This window comes from Vidua chalybeata, chromosome 19, assembly GCF_026979565.1.
Source record: "Vidua chalybeata isolate OUT-0048 chromosome 19, bVidCha1 merged haplotype, whole genome shotgun sequence".
In the NCBI taxonomy this organism is placed as follows: domain Eukaryota; kingdom Metazoa; phylum Chordata; class Aves; order Passeriformes; family Viduidae; genus Vidua; species Vidua chalybeata.
Window position 1 is genome coordinate 668,383 of NC_071548.1, and position 16,824 is coordinate 685,206.

The 16,824-nt window shown below is 54.0% G+C and overlaps 1 protein-coding gene across 1 annotated transcript in view; it reads left to right on the forward strand.

The window, feature by feature from the left end:
• NTN1 (netrin 1) overlaps positions 1-16,824 on the forward strand; it is an 82,100-nt gene that overhangs the window by 47,755 nt on the left and 17,521 nt on the right. The window contains exons 2-3 of the mRNA XM_053960500.1: positions 1,132-1,320; positions 14,625-14,774. Of these exons, the coding sequence (XP_053816475.1) occupies positions 1,132-1,320; positions 14,625-14,774 (339 nt within the window). The remainder of the gene's footprint in view (positions 1-1,131; positions 1,321-14,624; positions 14,775-16,824) is intronic.

The following is a 16,824-nucleotide window of genomic DNA, read 5'->3' on the forward strand; positions in this document are numbered from 1 at the left end:
GAGCTGGAGAGCAATGGCCTATACAGAATCACAGAATCACAGAACCAAAAAATCACAGAATCACAGAATCACAGAACCTCAGAATCTCAGAATCACAGAATCTCAGAATCAGAGAACCACAGAATCTCAGAATCATAGAATCACAGAATCACAGAATCACAGAATCACAGAATCACAGAATCACAGAACCTCAGAATCTCAGAATCACAGAATCTCAGAATCAGAGAACCACAGAATCTCAGAATCATAGAATCACAGAATCACAGAACCACAGAATCTCAGAATCACAGAATCTCAGAATCACAGAATCACAGAATCTCAGAATCACAGATTCACAGAATCAGAATCACAAAATCTCAGAACCACAAAATCACAGAATCTCAGAACCACAGAATTACAGAATCTCAGAATCACAGAATCTCAGAATCTTAGAATCAGAATCACAGAATCTCAGAATCACAGAATCACAGAATCTCAGAATCACAGAATCACAGAATCTCAGAATCACAGAATCACAGAATCTCAGAATCACAGAATCACAGAATCACAGAACCACAGAATCACAGAATCTCAGAACCACAGAACCACAGAATCTCAGAATCATAGAATCACAGAATCACAGAATCACAGAATCTCAGAATTCTCAGAATCTCAGAATCACAGAATCTCAGAATCTCAGAATCTCAGAATCACAGAGTCTCAGAATCACAGAATCACAGAATCTCAGAATCACAGAACCACAGAACCACAGAATCACAGAATCACAGAATCACAGAACCACAGAACCACAGAACCACAGAATCACAGAATCACAGAATCTCAGAACCACAGAATCACAGAATCACAGAATCACAGAATCACAGAATCTCAGAGCCACAGAACCACAGAATCACAGAACCACAGAATCTCAGAATCTCAGAATCTCAGAATCACACACAAATGGGCTCCCCTCCCAGCACAGCTCAGGATGTGCTGCCTTCCCACAGCCAGAGGTGCCACCAGGGCCTCCCATCCATGACCCCCCCCCCGGCTGACAGGGCATGCACACAGGGGTTGGCCGCAGCTCCCCGGGGTTGGCACCTCCCTGTTTGGGCACACATGGTGACAATGTCCCCTCTTTGCCTCTCTCAGCCTGCAACTGCAACCTGCACGCGCGGCGCTGCCGCTTCAACATGGAGCTGTTCAAGCTGTCGGGGCGCAAGAGCGGCGGCGTGTGCCTCAACTGCCGGCACAACACGGCGGGCAGGCACTGCCACTACTGCAAGGAGGGCTTCTACCGCGACCTCAGCAAGCCCATCTCCCACCGCAAGGCCTGCAAAGGTACGGGGTCACGCACGGGGGGGTGGCAGTGCCCGGCTCCTCCTTCCCCAGCCCTTCCCTGCAGCTCTGCTCCCACTGCTCTCCCTCTCGCCAAGCTCTTCCCGCTCCTCCCTCTCCCAAACCCGTCTGAAGTTGCTTTTTTTTGCCATTTGGAATGGCTTCTCATGCCCCCACGCTCCCTGCCGCCACCTCTGCAGCCTCCTGGTGAGGACAAGGCCACCCACATCCCGTCACCTCTCCCTGCTCTCCCCAGCCTCCTGCTGAGGACCAGGCCGTGGAAATAGAAGCCCTCACTGCTGAGGAGGACTTCGAATTATTTCAGGGTTTATCACTTAGAAATGGTGCTTCATCTGCTGCTACCTGGTCATCACTCTGCAAGGGCAGAGGGGCACAAGATCCCAGGCATGGGTGAGATGTAGAATCGAAATCAGCCTCCCCCAAGCCCCGTCTCCAGCTCCCACCCTTCAGGCAGAGCTGAGCCCACGCACAGAACTTGTCACTCCTCCGGACGAGGAGAGAACAGAAAAAGGGGAAACGAGTTTATTTTGAGCTCGGAGTATTTTGAGGTTTCCTCGTGTGGCCGTGGAGGCGAGCTGGGATTCAGCTGGGGCGGGAGCAGCAAGAAGAGCAAATCCTGCAAATGAACCATTCCCAGCTGCTGCTGGAAGAGATGGAAATCCTGAACCTGAGGTGCAGTGAAGAGAGTCAAGCAAACATTCAAAAGCCAGGTTAGAAAATGCTGGGGTTTCCCACAGAAATGCTCAGCTCTTTTCTCTCTAAAGATTCGTTTCAACAAGAAATGGAAAGCTTTTTGGCCTCAGATCAGTATTTTTGGCTGGGAAGATTTGGGTCTCCAGCATTTTCAATTTTTGTTTGTTTTTTTTTTCCTTACTGAAAACAGATTTTTTTTTTTTTTTTGCCATAGCAGAAAAGAAATCCCTTTTTCAGACAGTCCTACTCCCCCTTTTTGAACCTTGTAAAAAACAATTCCAATTAGATATTTTTTGATATTTCCCAGGTGCTCATTCCTGCTTTTCCCAGCTCACCTCTGGCAGCTGTTCCCCTCTCCTGTCTGTCCCTCCTTGCTGTCCCCTGGCCCTTCAGTGTCACTGACAGCACCGAGTCCTGCCCAAAAACCTGGCCAGGTGGCACCTGCAGGTGGGAGACCTCTGCAACATTCCATGCCTCAGTTTCCCCAAGTGAGCACTGAGAAGATACCACTGGCCTCTGGGAGGTTTCCAGGCTGAAGGATCTGGCTTGCAGGATCATTCTCTCTTTTAAATCCTCTTTGCAATTGCTCTGTTCTCCTGCTCTGCCTTCTGGAGCCTCTCCCTCACTCGGAGCTGGCGATGGCCAAATCTCAGCTCTCCCCCAGCCGGGTTGGTGACAAACCCGTGCCCATCAGAGCCACCGAACAAAGGTTTGTGGTCACTGTGCTGGGCACACAGTGCCCATGAGAGCCATTTCCCAGCCCTGAGGGGGTTTTTGTGGGGGCAAATCCACCATCCCTACAACAGCAGTGACATGAAGTTCCCCTTTGAAAACTCCTTTTCCCGAGCTCTGTTTGTCACACAGCAGCGGGGTTTGTGTCCCTCTGGTTTTCTCTCCTGACTCATCATTGCTGCAAACGGGCAGGTTTAAACCCAACCCTCCCATTTAACAGCTCCTGCCACCTCCCCATTGATAACAACATTCATTTACCATCTCACCAAACCAACGCTCCCAGAGCCTCATCTCCACTGAATGTGGTTAAAATTAAGGAATTAACCATCCCCAGCTCCTGCCACCTCCCTCATCACGGCCTGCACCCAGCAGAACCATACCTTCTCTATATTTTCCTCTATAAAACCTGATTCTTTAATCCATCACATCACTCTGATCATGTCCCACACATAATACATTTAAATCAAAGCATCTCAGAGAGCCCTGGTGCCTTGGGAGCTGCTGAGGGGCTCGTGCTTCTCACCCACCCCAGCAAGGTCTCGGGTGATCTCACAGCCAAGGCTCCCTGGAAGAGCTGCCAGAGACATTTTTTCATTAATTCAACTCCATTTATTCAGCCTAAGAGACACATCCAGCTAAGCTGCCTCTCCTGTGCCTTGCATTCCACGTCTCCCACTCCATCCCATGCACGAGGTGCCTCCACTCACAGCACATCCAACATCAGCAAATTAAAGAGGCTGGAGTTGCATTGTTGGAAATGGTTGGTTTGGGTAATTATGCAAAAATATGACATTGCAGAAATGCTTGCACAATGTCTCCTTCTTTTTAACTTGGAGAAAAGGAGAATTCCACAAACTTTTGCACGTGTTGCAGGCTCAGGCAGCAGAAGGTGAGCAGAAAGCAGAGCTGGGCAACACCCCCTGCCCAGCTCAGGGCTGCTTGTGTTTCCAACAGCCAAACCTTTAATAATTGATACACAAAGGACTTTCCTAATGATCTGAAGTTGAGATCAGCAGTGCAGGTGAAGGCAGAAGGAGCTGGGGTTTAAGGATGGTTTTCCCTGATGGCTAACAGTGATCCAGCCGTGCCAGGTGCTTTGCTCTGTGTTTGCTTCCAGTGGTTTTCCTTGCAAAAATGATAAAAGCCTGCAAGTTGTCAGTGGCCAGAGATGCCCTGGGACAGAGCCACGCCAGGCAGGCCGTGGCAAGGAGGCTGCAAACCACAGGCAAAGGAATTGATGACAGATGGAGCAGGGATATTGCATGGAGTGGCAATGCTGGGTGTGTGCCAGAGCCTGCCAGGCTGCAGCTGGGCATGGAGCTGGGCATGGAGGAGGTTCCTGCTCCGGGTGGGTGGCCAGGCAGTCCCTGGATAGCAGCCAGGGCTCCCCTGACATTCCGAGGTCAGACTGCAGCTGATCCCTGTCCCAGCCATGGATCCTGGGCCGGAGGAGCCCGATGGTCCCACTGCTCCTCCTCCAGGGGGGTGGGTGGGCTCTTCCCGGCGGGCAGGGGAGCAGGATGCCCTTTGTCCTGGCAGACACATCACACCCCCGTCCTGGGCACACCCCTGGTGTGGGGGCTGTGCTGAGAAGCAACAAAACTCGGGGTATAAGAAATTCTCACGTTCATTTTTTCAGACTCGGACAAGGACGAATTGTTCCTCTTTTCTCCCTGGTTTTTGAGAAATCACCAAGAGCTCCCAGCACGCTGAAGCCCTGCTTCCAGTTCCTTCTGCTTTCCCTCTGCTCCAAATGATGTTGCAAGTGAAATTCCACATCTGGGTCCTGCAAACCCTCGTCCACCCCGCTCTGTCATGGGCTGCTGTAAATCAGGGCCCTGCTGTTGGTTCTTTTGATTAAACTCCCTCCTGATATTTGCCAGATTATTGGCACTGGTGTAATTCCATTGGAGTAGAGAGTCTGCAGGGTTTTATAGGCTGGCTGTAAAACAGCTCTGCACTTCAGGGAGAGGCTTTGCACACTTTTTGATGAAAAGATGACAAACGAGACGTGCTCTGAATGCACTTGTGCTGAGGCTGCCAGCACAAACCCCTCGTGCAGGGGCAGGATTTGGCACCTGGAGAGGTCACATTCATCAGGGCTCAGTGTTTTGGGAGGAAATGGGATTGTCCGTGTGCCTGGTGCTGCTGCAGCCTGGGGAGCTTTCCAGCTGTGCTGCAGGATTTCATGCTTGTGCAAGCCCCAAAAAGCACTCCCAGCCTCCCTGCCCGTCCTGGCCTGCACCCAGCAAGGGTCACGACCTTTGCATTTTGGAGGCACTTTGGGCTGGAGCAGAGGGAGGTGAGGTCTGTCCCCACGGGCTCAGCCTCCCGTCCTGGATTTCATGGGTGCACATAAAGGGTTTTCCCCACCCAGCCACAGACACTGAGTGAAGCAGAACCCAAACCCGGCTTTGGGAGAGCCGAGCAGAGCCCCCGGTGACAGGGACAGTGGCACGGGTCCCCGTCTCTCTCCAGTGACTATAGAGGGAGCTGCGTGACCAGCTTAGAGCTGACAGCTCCTTCCCTGGAGGCTGGGCCGGGGGAGATGGATCCTCTCTGTTCCTGCTGCTGGGTCCCGCTGGGAATTTGGGGCGCAGGAGGTGGCAGGGGGAACACCCACGGCAGACAGCAGAGTCTCAGAGTGGTGCCACTGCCACCAGAGCTGTCCCACTGCTGGTGTCGGGCTGCAGCACAGGGACACCACTCTGTCCATGGTTCCAGTCCTGGTCAGCATCCCTCCAGCCTTGGAGACGTCCCCTGTCACCACGGTCCCCAGTCCACACCTGGGAGAGGCAGACAAGCGCACAGCTGGAGCGTGCCAGAGACATTGGGATGGCCTGGCTGGGTCCCTACACCAGGCCAGCAGGGCCAGCAGGGCCAGCAGGGCCAGCAGGGCCAGCAGTGGTGGCTCCTGCAGGGCTCTGTCCCTGCAGGCCTCTGCTGGGACCAGCACAGCTCTGGCCTTGGGGTCACCTCAGGAGGGGCCGAAGTTCAGCCTGAGGGAGGTGCTCCCCTCTCCAGAGCTGCCTCATTTTGATGCCCATCTCTCGTCCAGCTCAGTTGTGGTTTTAAGGCATACTCCAAGGCAATACTTTCCAGGAATTCACCCCAGGGAGTTGTCTTTAATGGCCAAACTTCCTTCCCTTCCTTTCCTCCTGTTGCTCCTCTTTGGATTCCAGCTGGAGCTGCTGTTGAGATGAGAGAGGAGCCAGCCCGTGGTGCTGGCAGGGCTTGGCTTGGGCTCTTGTCAGGGCTTGGTCACCTCTGAGAAATCACATCCCTGGAGAAATTCCAAACTTCCCAGGCATCGATCTGCCAAGCACAGACTTTAATTTCTCCCCAGGACTCTGGAGATTCTCTTCCACTGCCACAAGAACGATTCTGTAGTTGCATTTCCATCCTGCATTTGTCAGTGGCTGTGCCTGAGTCACCCTTCCCCAGGGCCCAATAATTCCTTATGTTGGTATTATTGCAAGCCCTGAGAGCTGATTTATGGCCTCTGCATCTAAAACTCGCCATCACAGCCCCCAGACACACACAGACCATCGGAGAAGGTTTCTAGAAATGCACCTTTAAGCTGTCCACACTCACAGGTCACTGTGGGAGAGTCCTGGGGCAGCACGGGAGGCTCGAGTGCCACCAAGTGTCACCTCCTCCATGGCACTGCCACTAGCCAGGGCAGAGCTGCACTGTTCACTCACCTGGGCTGGAAGGATCCCAGAGAAAAGGAGGGACACGAGCATTATTGAAACTCTCGTGCTGTTCTGAGTTTGTAGAATGAAGCCGTGGAAGAGCAGTGATTTTTTTTGCTCAAGTAAGACTCAAGCTCAACACAAGGCGCCTTCCAGCCCATGCCAGCTTTTTAAAAATCCATTAAAATCCACATTTTAATGATGGACCAGCAGACACATCAAATTAGGCAGCTGCCTCTGTGTGAGGCAGAGTGGGCAGAGGTTGCTGAGCTCTGGAATTCAGGGCACGATGCTGCTGAATCCAGGGAGCTGTGAGGAGATGGAGGAGGCTCCTCAGAAGGAGCTGGAATCTCCATTGCCACCTGGGAACCACCTCAGCACCCTCCGAGGAGAGACACAGCTCACAGCTGAGCCCTGAATCCATGGCAGACACGTGCATGGCCCAGCTCAATAGGAAAACGCAGACAGCATTGATTCCCGACCAGAGCCGGCCCTGCATTCCTGAAAAATCACATCCTGGCAGTGCTGGCGCCCAGCAGGAGTTTACTGGATGAACTGGGGGCCGGCCGCCTTCCAAACTGGGGTTTGGGTTTCCAGCAGAGAAACATCCAGGAGCAATCCTGGAGGGCAGGTTGGGATGTGGTTTGTCAGAAGTGGCGACACAATAGAGGGGAATTTGCACCCTATTAAGAAAATAAAACCAGACTAAACCCCAGCTCTCCACTGCTGGTCTCAGACTAAGGACAAAAGTTGCTACATTCGCTTGCAAAGCCAGACCTTTGCATATCCACGAGACAGAGGAAAGAAAAGGAATAATTTGCCTTCCCCATAAATGTTTTCCAATAATGGAGATAATTTCCTACTTCAGAACAGTTCTCAGGAGTGGAAAGTGCTTCAGGCTCTCAGATCCTGAGAATTAAACCCAAGCTCACTTCTGCTCATCCCCACACTCTGGTTTTCAGCGTACTAAAATGAAAAGGTTTTTTGTTTTGTTTTGTTTTGTTTTCTGGTAGGAAAAGATTTCTTTTCCAGTTAAACAGATGCTTCTCAGAGTATCACAAAGGAGGGGCTGGGATTTGTGCCCTGGGAGCTCTCACCGGGATTTCTCCCTGCTCTTGGGGTGTTGGGGACTCTCCCCACTGTGGATGCTTTGGTGTCCCATGAGGGCTGTGCACACCAAAAGGATCTTTTTCTGCAGAGCTTTTCCAGCTTCTCCCTCACCTTCCCCACGGCCTCCTTTCCCGAGGCTTGTGGCAACCTCATTATCTGCGAGACTTCTGCTCCACTGCCAGACTTGATTTTTATTATTAGAGGGAGAATGCACTTGTAGGAACCTCGTTTCCTCCAGAGCCAGGCTAAAAACGCATCAGGAAGAGAAAAACTTTGCCTCTCTTTTTTTAACCCTTCAATAGCAGCATTCCCAACCCACTCTTCCCCGTGCAACATCTCCCACGGGAGCAGGGGGAGCTGGGCTTTGCTTTACATCCAGGAGGCCGCCGTGCCCCACTGAGCTGCTGCTCTTGGCCTGGCCAGAGCTGCCCCTGCAGCTCTGACATTTTGATGGAAAAATCAAAGGGATCACATCCCCCACGATAAAACCCAAGTCTTGCCAGCAAAGTGGGGTGAAGGAAACCCCAATGCTTCATCTCAGCATCCCTGGCAGCTTCTCCAGCCCTGCTGGGATCACGTGGGAAGTGGAGCTGTCGGTGGACAGGGGAAGTTTTAACCATTTTGGAACAAGGGAATTTTCCAGCATTTGGGGGAGTGCTGCCATAACTGTCCCATTGTGTGCGTCACTAATGCCTGCCCACAGTGCCCCTGCCCAAAAAGTGGATTTATTGCCGGGGTTCCAAGGCCCCTCCGGATTAACGGCGACTCCGGCTCAGTGGAGGCTTTGTGGCCCCGTCTGTTCCTTGTTATGGAGAAGACAAAGCCAAGGTCTAATCTGTGAAATTTGGCCCAAACTGCAGGGCAGCAGAGCCCTTGGCTCCCCCGAGTGCCAGTCCAGGAGGGGAAACGGGAGAGCCCTGAGAAGTGGCGCGGGAGGAGGGACAGCAGGAGACACCCAGAGATTGTTTGGCTCTGCCCAATAAAAGGAGGAATTCATGTTCTGCTGGCAAGAAACCTTTAAATCTCCAGGAGAATGTGCTGAGGGACACTGAGCACGAACATGATCCTTTGGAGGGCTAAATCCAGCTCCCAGTGTGCAGACAGGCTGAGGAGCTCAGGGCAGAGCAGTCAGTGGTTAATATTTAAAGTCATTACTGGCATTCAGAGTTAGCACAGAGACATTTCCACCCCTGCTTCTGCTTTGCAAACCAGCTGGGGCCAGACTGGGTGGGTGCACGCCGAATTCCAGCTTCCCTTCCCCATAAAGCCGTGGGATTTGCAGGACGTGCTGCCCGTGCTGGAGATGCTCTGGCAGGGCCTGTGGGCTCTCCCATCCCCTCGGGAGGTCCCCAGAGCCAGCACGAACCTCTCCTCAGCGCTCAGGTGCACAGGTTGGCCTCAGGCTTCCCCTCATCCGCGGACAAATAACTGGGATAGGTATCCAAAGGAAGGAGCCCTGCTTGTTTTGAATTGATTTCCCAAAGACAGGAGCCAAAGAAAACATCCTGTCCTCCTTGGGACCACTTCAAGGTCACCTCTGGGACGGATTTCAGCTATGGGGGCACTCCAGGAATTCTCACACCTTGAGTTCCCTGGGAAGATGTGTCCAGAGGGAGCAGGATTTAAAGTACCTGAGCTCCTAAAGACAGTGGAGCAGGGAAAAAAACAACTCTACAACAACAACAAAAAAAGCCTCACTTAAGTAATAATGCCAGATCCACCCCTCTAAATGCTAAACCACAAGGTTAAGCGAGACATGTTTGCTGCATCAGGACGCGTTGTTGAGGCAACAGGAGAATTTAAATTGAATTTGTTTTGACATTTTGACAACAAACCTGGGTTTGTTGCGGTTTTTTCCAGCAGAAGTTTTCTGTAACTCCCGTTTTTCTCCTGTTCAAGTCTTTGGAGGAAAGAAGGGAAGCAACCAAAGGGAAGCAATTTTTGGCCGTGATTCTGGAAAAGCATTTTAAAGCCTGGTTAAATATAAATGTTCACCTAAGGCACATTGGCTACCTGGAATTGAATTTGTACTTCAAACGGAGTGTGAGTTCGGAATACAGGAGCCTTCATCACAGCTTATTGCAAACGAAGGGGTTTTTTTCCAGTTTAATGCACTGCTGGGGTCCTGCTCAGTCCAGAGGCTGCATCTGGAGCCCGGTGAGGTTTGTGATCCTGGCACATCCCGGGTGACAAGAGGAAATCTGGACACCTTGGCAAATCCAGCCTTTTTTTTCTCGTCCAGGCAAAAGGATTTTTCATCACTCTGAAAACCTCCCGAGGAAGCAGCTTCCCCGAAAACAGGAAGATGCTAATTCTCAAAAAATGCAGATCTTTTCAGGCACCTTCTCCGTAAAGGTCACACTTGAGGAGAGCCGAGCCCGGAGATTTATCCCTCTGTTTACCTTTCACCACACGTGTGTGGGGCAGGATTAGCGGCTGGGAATACCTCCGCCCGAGCACCGGGGGTGCGAAAATATTTGCATTTTTGTCGTGCTATTTGTCAGCCTTCAGTGGGGCAGAACCATCTCAGCAAGTTCAACCACCTGAACTGAAAAACCGTGAGTTTTTTTGGTTTGTTTTTTTTTTTTTTATCCCAAGCACGGCCCCAGGGTCCTTCCAGGTGTTTTTTAGCCCCAAACCTGAGCTGAAGCACAGAAAGGCGTCGCTGGCTGGGCTGGGGTGGGCAGTGCTCTGCCTCGGCAGGTTTGTACAGAAAATAGGGGCTGATTTGGAAGCTCCAGACAGAGCTGTAACAGCCCACGGCAGCCAGCTCGGCAGAGGCTGGCCCCGGGGGGAATCTCCTGGCTGCAGGCGGTGAGGAGCTGCCTGGCAGCGCTTATATCCGTATATATATTAATCCCAGCTAATGTAACTACAGATGTTCTCATTCAGAGCCCTATCTAATCCTGTTGGGCCCTTGCCATGGTGTCTCGTAGCAGGAGTTCTACGAGTTAATTACGTGCGGTGCAAAGCAGCGTTTCCTTTTATCATTGAAAAGGTTGCCTTTTCAGCGCCCTCAATGTCCCTTTGTTGCTGGGCTTTAAGGACCAGTGAAGAGGAGCACCTGTCTGACCTTCCCGGCGCTGTGCATTGCTTGGCAGCCCTCCACGGTCTCTTGGCAAGGCATTCCGAATCTTTTCCGTGGGTGCTCTCCGTGCCTTTCACTCCAGCTCCCAGCTGAGGACGTGCTATTGATTTCTATAGTGCCCTGATATGAATTCAGAGTTTCTCTCTCCCCCTTTCACAGCACAGCCTCCCATCTTGTGGCTCTTCTGAGCTCCGCTGCAATCAGCCAGATGTTTCATTGACTCCCAGATCTTTTCCTGGAGTGGATGCAGTTAATTGGGACCCTTCAGCGTGGATGAGCCATCCTGTTCCCTCCTTCCAATTATGCCTCCTTCTGCACTCCGGATTTTGGCTGCTGTCCCCTCATCCACTCGGCCACTTTGGGTCTGTCTCGCAGAGAGCGACGTGGTCTCCTCACGTCTGGAGCAGCCAAGCCCAAGGTGCTCACCTGGGAGTGCTCTCAGCTCCCTGCTTTCCTTATGGTTATTTCATAGGGAAAATCAGCTTCTGGGAGCAGAGGCACCGCCACTGCTGCCCTCATTGCCCGTTAAAGCCTCCCCACAGATTCCTGCTCCTTGTTTTCTCCTCCACAGCCATGTTCCCAACCAAAAAATAACTTCATTTTTCACTAGGAGTTCCTGGTCATCTCTGCCACAGACACTCGGCATAAATTTTTCTTAAAGATTTTTGTAAAAAAAAATGAAATCCTGAGAGTTATTTCCCTTCCCCCGATGTTCTGTGGGCATTTTTCTTGCTCCAGCATCATGCCCGTTTGCTTCTCTCCCATCTCACCGTACCCTCTGTGGGGTGATCCTTTCAAGCAAGGGTAACACGAGGAAAAACCCCGTGTTATCCTCCTTATCACCTCCAGGCATGTCCCGGACGCTTTCCTGTCCTGCTCACAGAGGTGCCCTCAGCTCTGGTGCCTCGAGGGCTCTGCTCAGCGCAGGGCACTGCTGAACTTCTGCACCTCGGTGGGCGATGAGCAAATCCACAAATCCAGGGAAGTTCAGGGATGAAAGCCAGGGAAGTTCAGGAATGCAAACGTGTTCTGTGAGTCCCAGGGTGCCCATCGGAAAGGCAGCGGCGATGCCAAAGGGGCGTTTGCACCCATCACCTCCCCCCCCGCTGGCATCCTGGTGCAGACTTCCCTCAGTTTGGGGTTGCGGCCCAAAGGAATTTGAGCTGAATTGGGAAAATCAGCATCAAGCACCACAGCCCGGCCCTCCATGGCTGGGGAAGCAGAAGAGCCTGTAATTGCTGGCTGCAAGTGTTTGCACTGGCCGGGGAACTGTAAATTACCTTTAATTGCTCCTAATTGCTGGCGCTGGTTCAGTTTCTCGAGGACGGGGACAGCAAATCCCCATCTGCAGGCACTGCCTCCCTCGCCGGCAGCGCCGATTCCCGCAGTTTGGGGAGGACGGAGCAGGCAGGACGGGCTGGGCCCAGGGGGACGCTGGGGACAGGTCACACAGAGCCCGTCCCGTCACCCGGAGAGGGTTTTCCCCTCGGTGTGGCAGGGATCGGCCGGGATCTCATCCCGGTGAAATCCTGGCTCACGAGTCCCCCACCCTCTGCCACTCGTGCCACCTGCAGCCCTGGGCACATCACATCACACATGGGGACACCAGAGCCCTCACAGAGCCCGGCCTGGGCGGAGAGGAGGCAGCCTCAGAGGGACTGGGCTCTGAAAATAACCCGGCAGCCCTGGGCGAGCTGCGCCGAGCCTCTGCCCCGTGAGGGAAGGAAGCAGCAGCATTCGATTTATTGATTGATTTCTGTGCTGCCCAAAGAGCGCTCTGTGCTCTCAGCCCGGCCTCCACGACCGGGCATCTTACTCATCACCAAGGCTTTTTTCCTTCTTTTCCCCAGAGGTCCCACAGAAATGAGGGCGATCTGCTCACACGGGGGGTTCCTCCCAGGATGGAGCATCCCCAGAGGGAACGCCTGGAACATGAGGCTGCTCATCCCCATCCATCTGCCTGCCCTTTGCCTCTCCTTGGGCAACCCTTCCCTGATTCGCTTATTTTTGCATTAACTCCTGACTCTCTGCTCTTCTTTAACTCTTTTCTCTCCTGTTTCTCCTGCAGGCCTTTGCTTAATGTGTTTTTATTTCTTCTCCCCCAGCATTACCTGAGCCATCCCTTGGGGCTGTGGTGTGAAGTTTCCCACCTAAGCATCCCTCTGCTCATCACCAGCCACACTGATTTCCCGTTAAATCTTTTCCAATCTAAATTAGCTTTGGAAAAGGAGATTTCTGCTGTGGGCAGGTTTGCAAGCAGCCGTTTCCCAGGGGCAGCTCAGGGCAGGGGCAGGGGAGAGAGGGACTTTTAATCAAAAATTCCAAATGGGAAGTGTTAGGAAAAGAGGGAAAAAAGGACCAAAAGCTTTGTTGGTTTCTTGAGGGGTTTCTTTCCCTCTCATGTGAAAAACCATCAGGTTTTGGCAAGGCTCTGTCTCTTCCCACCCGGGACCTGTGGGGTCAGGGCTGGTGACAGTTTGCTGGAGCTCTGGATGTCCCCAGGGAGAAGTTGGAGCAGGGGTGCTCCAGGCACCATCCAAACCCTGCAGGGCAGGGGGATCAGCCGGGGAGCTGCTGCCCAGTGGGGTCGGACTGGGAGCTGCTGGTGCAGGGAGCAGGATCGTGCTGGGCTGGCTTGGAGGGGGCCTCCAGCCAAACACCAAACCTTGGGAACCCAGCACGGATGTGGGATGCGGGCTGCTGTCCCCAGGTGAGGCACATTGAGGGTGTTTGAGAGCCAGGGGCGTGCAGAACAAACCGAGCAGGGTCCAGAAAAGCCCTCTTGGGAGTGATGTGCCCGGTGTGGGGGGCTTGAAGCCACTGGTGCCCCTGGGGACACTCGCCCTGGCTCTGGCCCCCGGCGCAGCCCCCTCCAGGGCCCAGGCAGTGGGACAGGTTTCCCCCAGCCCCTGTTCCTGGCAGGAAGCTCCCCTGAGGGGCAGGAGGAGAGCGGGATCAGCGCTCCCCAGGGAGGGATTTGGCTGGCTCCTTCCCGGGGATGCTGCGGAAGAAAAGGAAAGCTTTCCTGCCTGCCTGTCCCTGCCACCGCTCAGCAGGGGCAGCCCACAGTCTGGCACGGCGCTTGCAGCTCTTAGAAATCAGGGCTGTTAACAAATGTGCGAGGCCCTAATCCTTTTGGAGCAGTGATGATAACAAGCCCTGATGCTTTTTTTTTTTTTTTTTTTTGGCTTTTCTTCTTTTTTCCCTTTTTTATTTATTTTTTCCCCCCCAAACAGCTGTGCCAGTAAAGTCCCACTGTGGGAAATGAGATGGTGAATGTTTTCAAGTGCAGTATTTACATCCCCTGCCAAACCCTTCACATCTGCCCAGCTCTGCCGTCAAGGCTGCATCCATCTGGCCGGGAACAGCAGGTCCTCCAGCCCGCCTGCATCCCACAAGGGCATTTCCTTCCTGTGCCCGCAGTGCCAGCTGCCAGGGATGCTGCTCAGCGGGAAGGGCTCGAGCGACAGCTCTGAAAGGACTGGTTTGATTTTACTCGGAGTGCACGTGGAATGAATTCCCAAGCGATTGCTTCCTGCCTGAGCTGAGGGGTGGTGGAACCCTGCTGGGTTTGTGCCTCTGTACCAGCCCTGCCACCGCCCCCGGGAGTTTGGGCTGCTGGCTGGGGGCAGTGGGTGCCGCTCCCCAGCCTTGAAATCCTGCAAACTCCCGATCTCAGCACGCACGGGGCGCGGAGCTGTGTCCGTGGCATGGACCCCCACGCTGCCTGCCAGGATCTGTCATCCTGGCTGCACCTCGGGGCTGTGACAGGGCCACCCCTCTCCAGCGCTGTTCCCCAGCCCCTGTGCCAAATGCCAGCTCAGGTCCAGGGCATTCCGGGGGCTTTGCCGGAGCGCAGAGAGGGCGGAGCGGTGCCGGGGGAGCTGCCCCGCTCCCCGCCGGTGCCACACCGCCACCTGTGCCCGCCGTGCCCTGCCCTGACCCCGCTGTCGTGTGTCCCCCCGCAGAGTGCGACTGTCACCCCGTGGGTGCCGCCGGCCAGACCTGCAACCAGACCACGGGCCAGTGTCCCTGCAAGGACGGCGTCACCGGCATCACCTGCAACCGCTGCGCCAAGGGCTACCAGCAGAGCCGCTCCCCCATCGCCCCCTGCATAAGTAGGTGGATCTTTCTTTCTGTGGAGTGGAGATTTGAACCCTTAAAACCCTGCCGGAGCCGCTGCCCGGGCTGGGGGCTGCTGAACCCCACAGCGCTCGGGGGGGGCAGAGCTGTCTGGGGACCCCTGCCCTCCTCTCTGCCCAAACGTGGTCCAAAACCCACAGCAGCTTCCAGCGGCTCTCCTGCCTTCTTGGGTGGGGGGTTCTGTGAGTGCATCTACAGCCAAGTTTGCTGGGAATTCAATTTTGCTTCATGGAACAGAGGTGCCCCGAGAGCACATTTATTTAGGGGTGTAACATCAGGGCTGGACGCTAAAGCAGATCACTACAAACAGGTTCTTCTCTCCAAAATCAGGCTGTGCTGCACTGGCACAGAGCTCAGACCAGAGGAGCTGCTCCTTTGATGGAGTTGCCATCACAGCTGAGAACCCCTGGATTGCTGAAGGGGCCCTTGCACTCACACAGCCCTCCCAGAAACACGGGTGGTTTTACCATTGGCTTCCTTGGGTTTGCTTTTCAATTTGCCTTCCCAAGGCTGCTCTCACCCTCTGCTCTTGAAACAACAGCAGAAGCACCAGGTACAGCTCCCAAAACGCCTCCATTGCAGCATCTGCTCTGCAAACACCTGGATCCCCTCAGCCCCTCGGAGCTCTCACTGCCTGGGAGGTTGGGGTTCAGTCTTGTGCCCCTCTCTGCTGCCTGTGGGCTTTGCTGCTCTTGGATTTTCCAGTGGCTCACGTTCCTTGTGGGACATCCCCACCTGCCCTAACAAAACAAAGCACCAAAATTAGTGTGCCTGGGATGGGATGAAGGAGGAACCCATGAGGGGTGATTCCCTGCTGTTAAAAGGGGAAAAGGCCCAGCAAGAAAAGTGAAGGTTAAAAGATTCAAACCTTTGTTGGGGACCCACAGTCTGTTCCCACACCATTGCCCCCCCCAGCATGGCCATTGCCAAATTCTGGGGCAGAGACCCTTTCTCCACCTTCTCCTGCTGAAGAAAACATACATTCCAGGCTGGTTTGGGGTCACTTGAGGCTCATTTTTCCCCGTGTTGCAATGGGACAGCAAGAGCCCAAAGCAGAGGCTTGTTGTCCTCAGGACCTCCAGCCGTGGCTCCAGTCTGCTCTGCAGCAAGTGTGCACAAAGGTTTATCATTAATCATTCCCCAGGGCCAGGGGAAATCAGAGAGAAAATTGTTCCTTGCATCAGCTCCCTCAGGATTCCTGGCACTAAATAAAGACAGAGCCAGGATTTCAACATGGCCCATCCAGGGCTTGGGGCTGGGCACAGTCACTCTCTGATTTACCACTGCTCGTAATTCCCTGTTCCCAGAGACTTGTAGCCATGAAAAGAACACCTTGGGGGAAGGAGTGAGACCCCCATGGGGTCTGTGCCAGGCCAGGCATGAGCACCCCCGGCCCAGCTTTGGGATGGCTGTGCTGGCTCTCAGTGCTGCCTGGCCTTGCGCTGTGTTTAATTGCATGAAGGTGAGCCACCCCAAAAATCACCTGATGCTGACTGGGCTGCAGCCCTACGAGCTGCTGCCACACCCCCCGGCACACCCTGCCTTGGTGGCCGTGCATTCCTCCAGGAGCACGAGCAGAAGGAGGCAGATGCCCGCTCCCAGCTCATGCCTAAATCCCACCTTCAAACGGGACTGGTGGGGTGCTCCCCCACCGGGACTCCCGGGAATGCACAGAATGCCAGCACCGTGCCCTAAACGCAGGAAGGACATCCAAGGGGAGCATCCTGCACAGCTGGGACCAGACAGCTCCCTCCGTGCACGGTCCGTGCTCTCCACAAACGCAGCCAGGCTGGCAGTGAATCTCCAGAGCACGATGTGGTTCCAGCTCTGCCAAGCTGGCCCCAAATCAGAGCCGGGGACCAGGGAATTGGCACCAGATGTGTTTGTGTTTCCTTTAAGTGTGGGAGGCACCCCTTGCATCCCAGCAGAGCTGCAGTGCTGTACCTGCACCCTGCCTCTCACCAGGGGAGTGCCAGCGCTGCCTCCGAGCTGGTGACAGCAGCTGGAGGGGACACCCAGGGACAG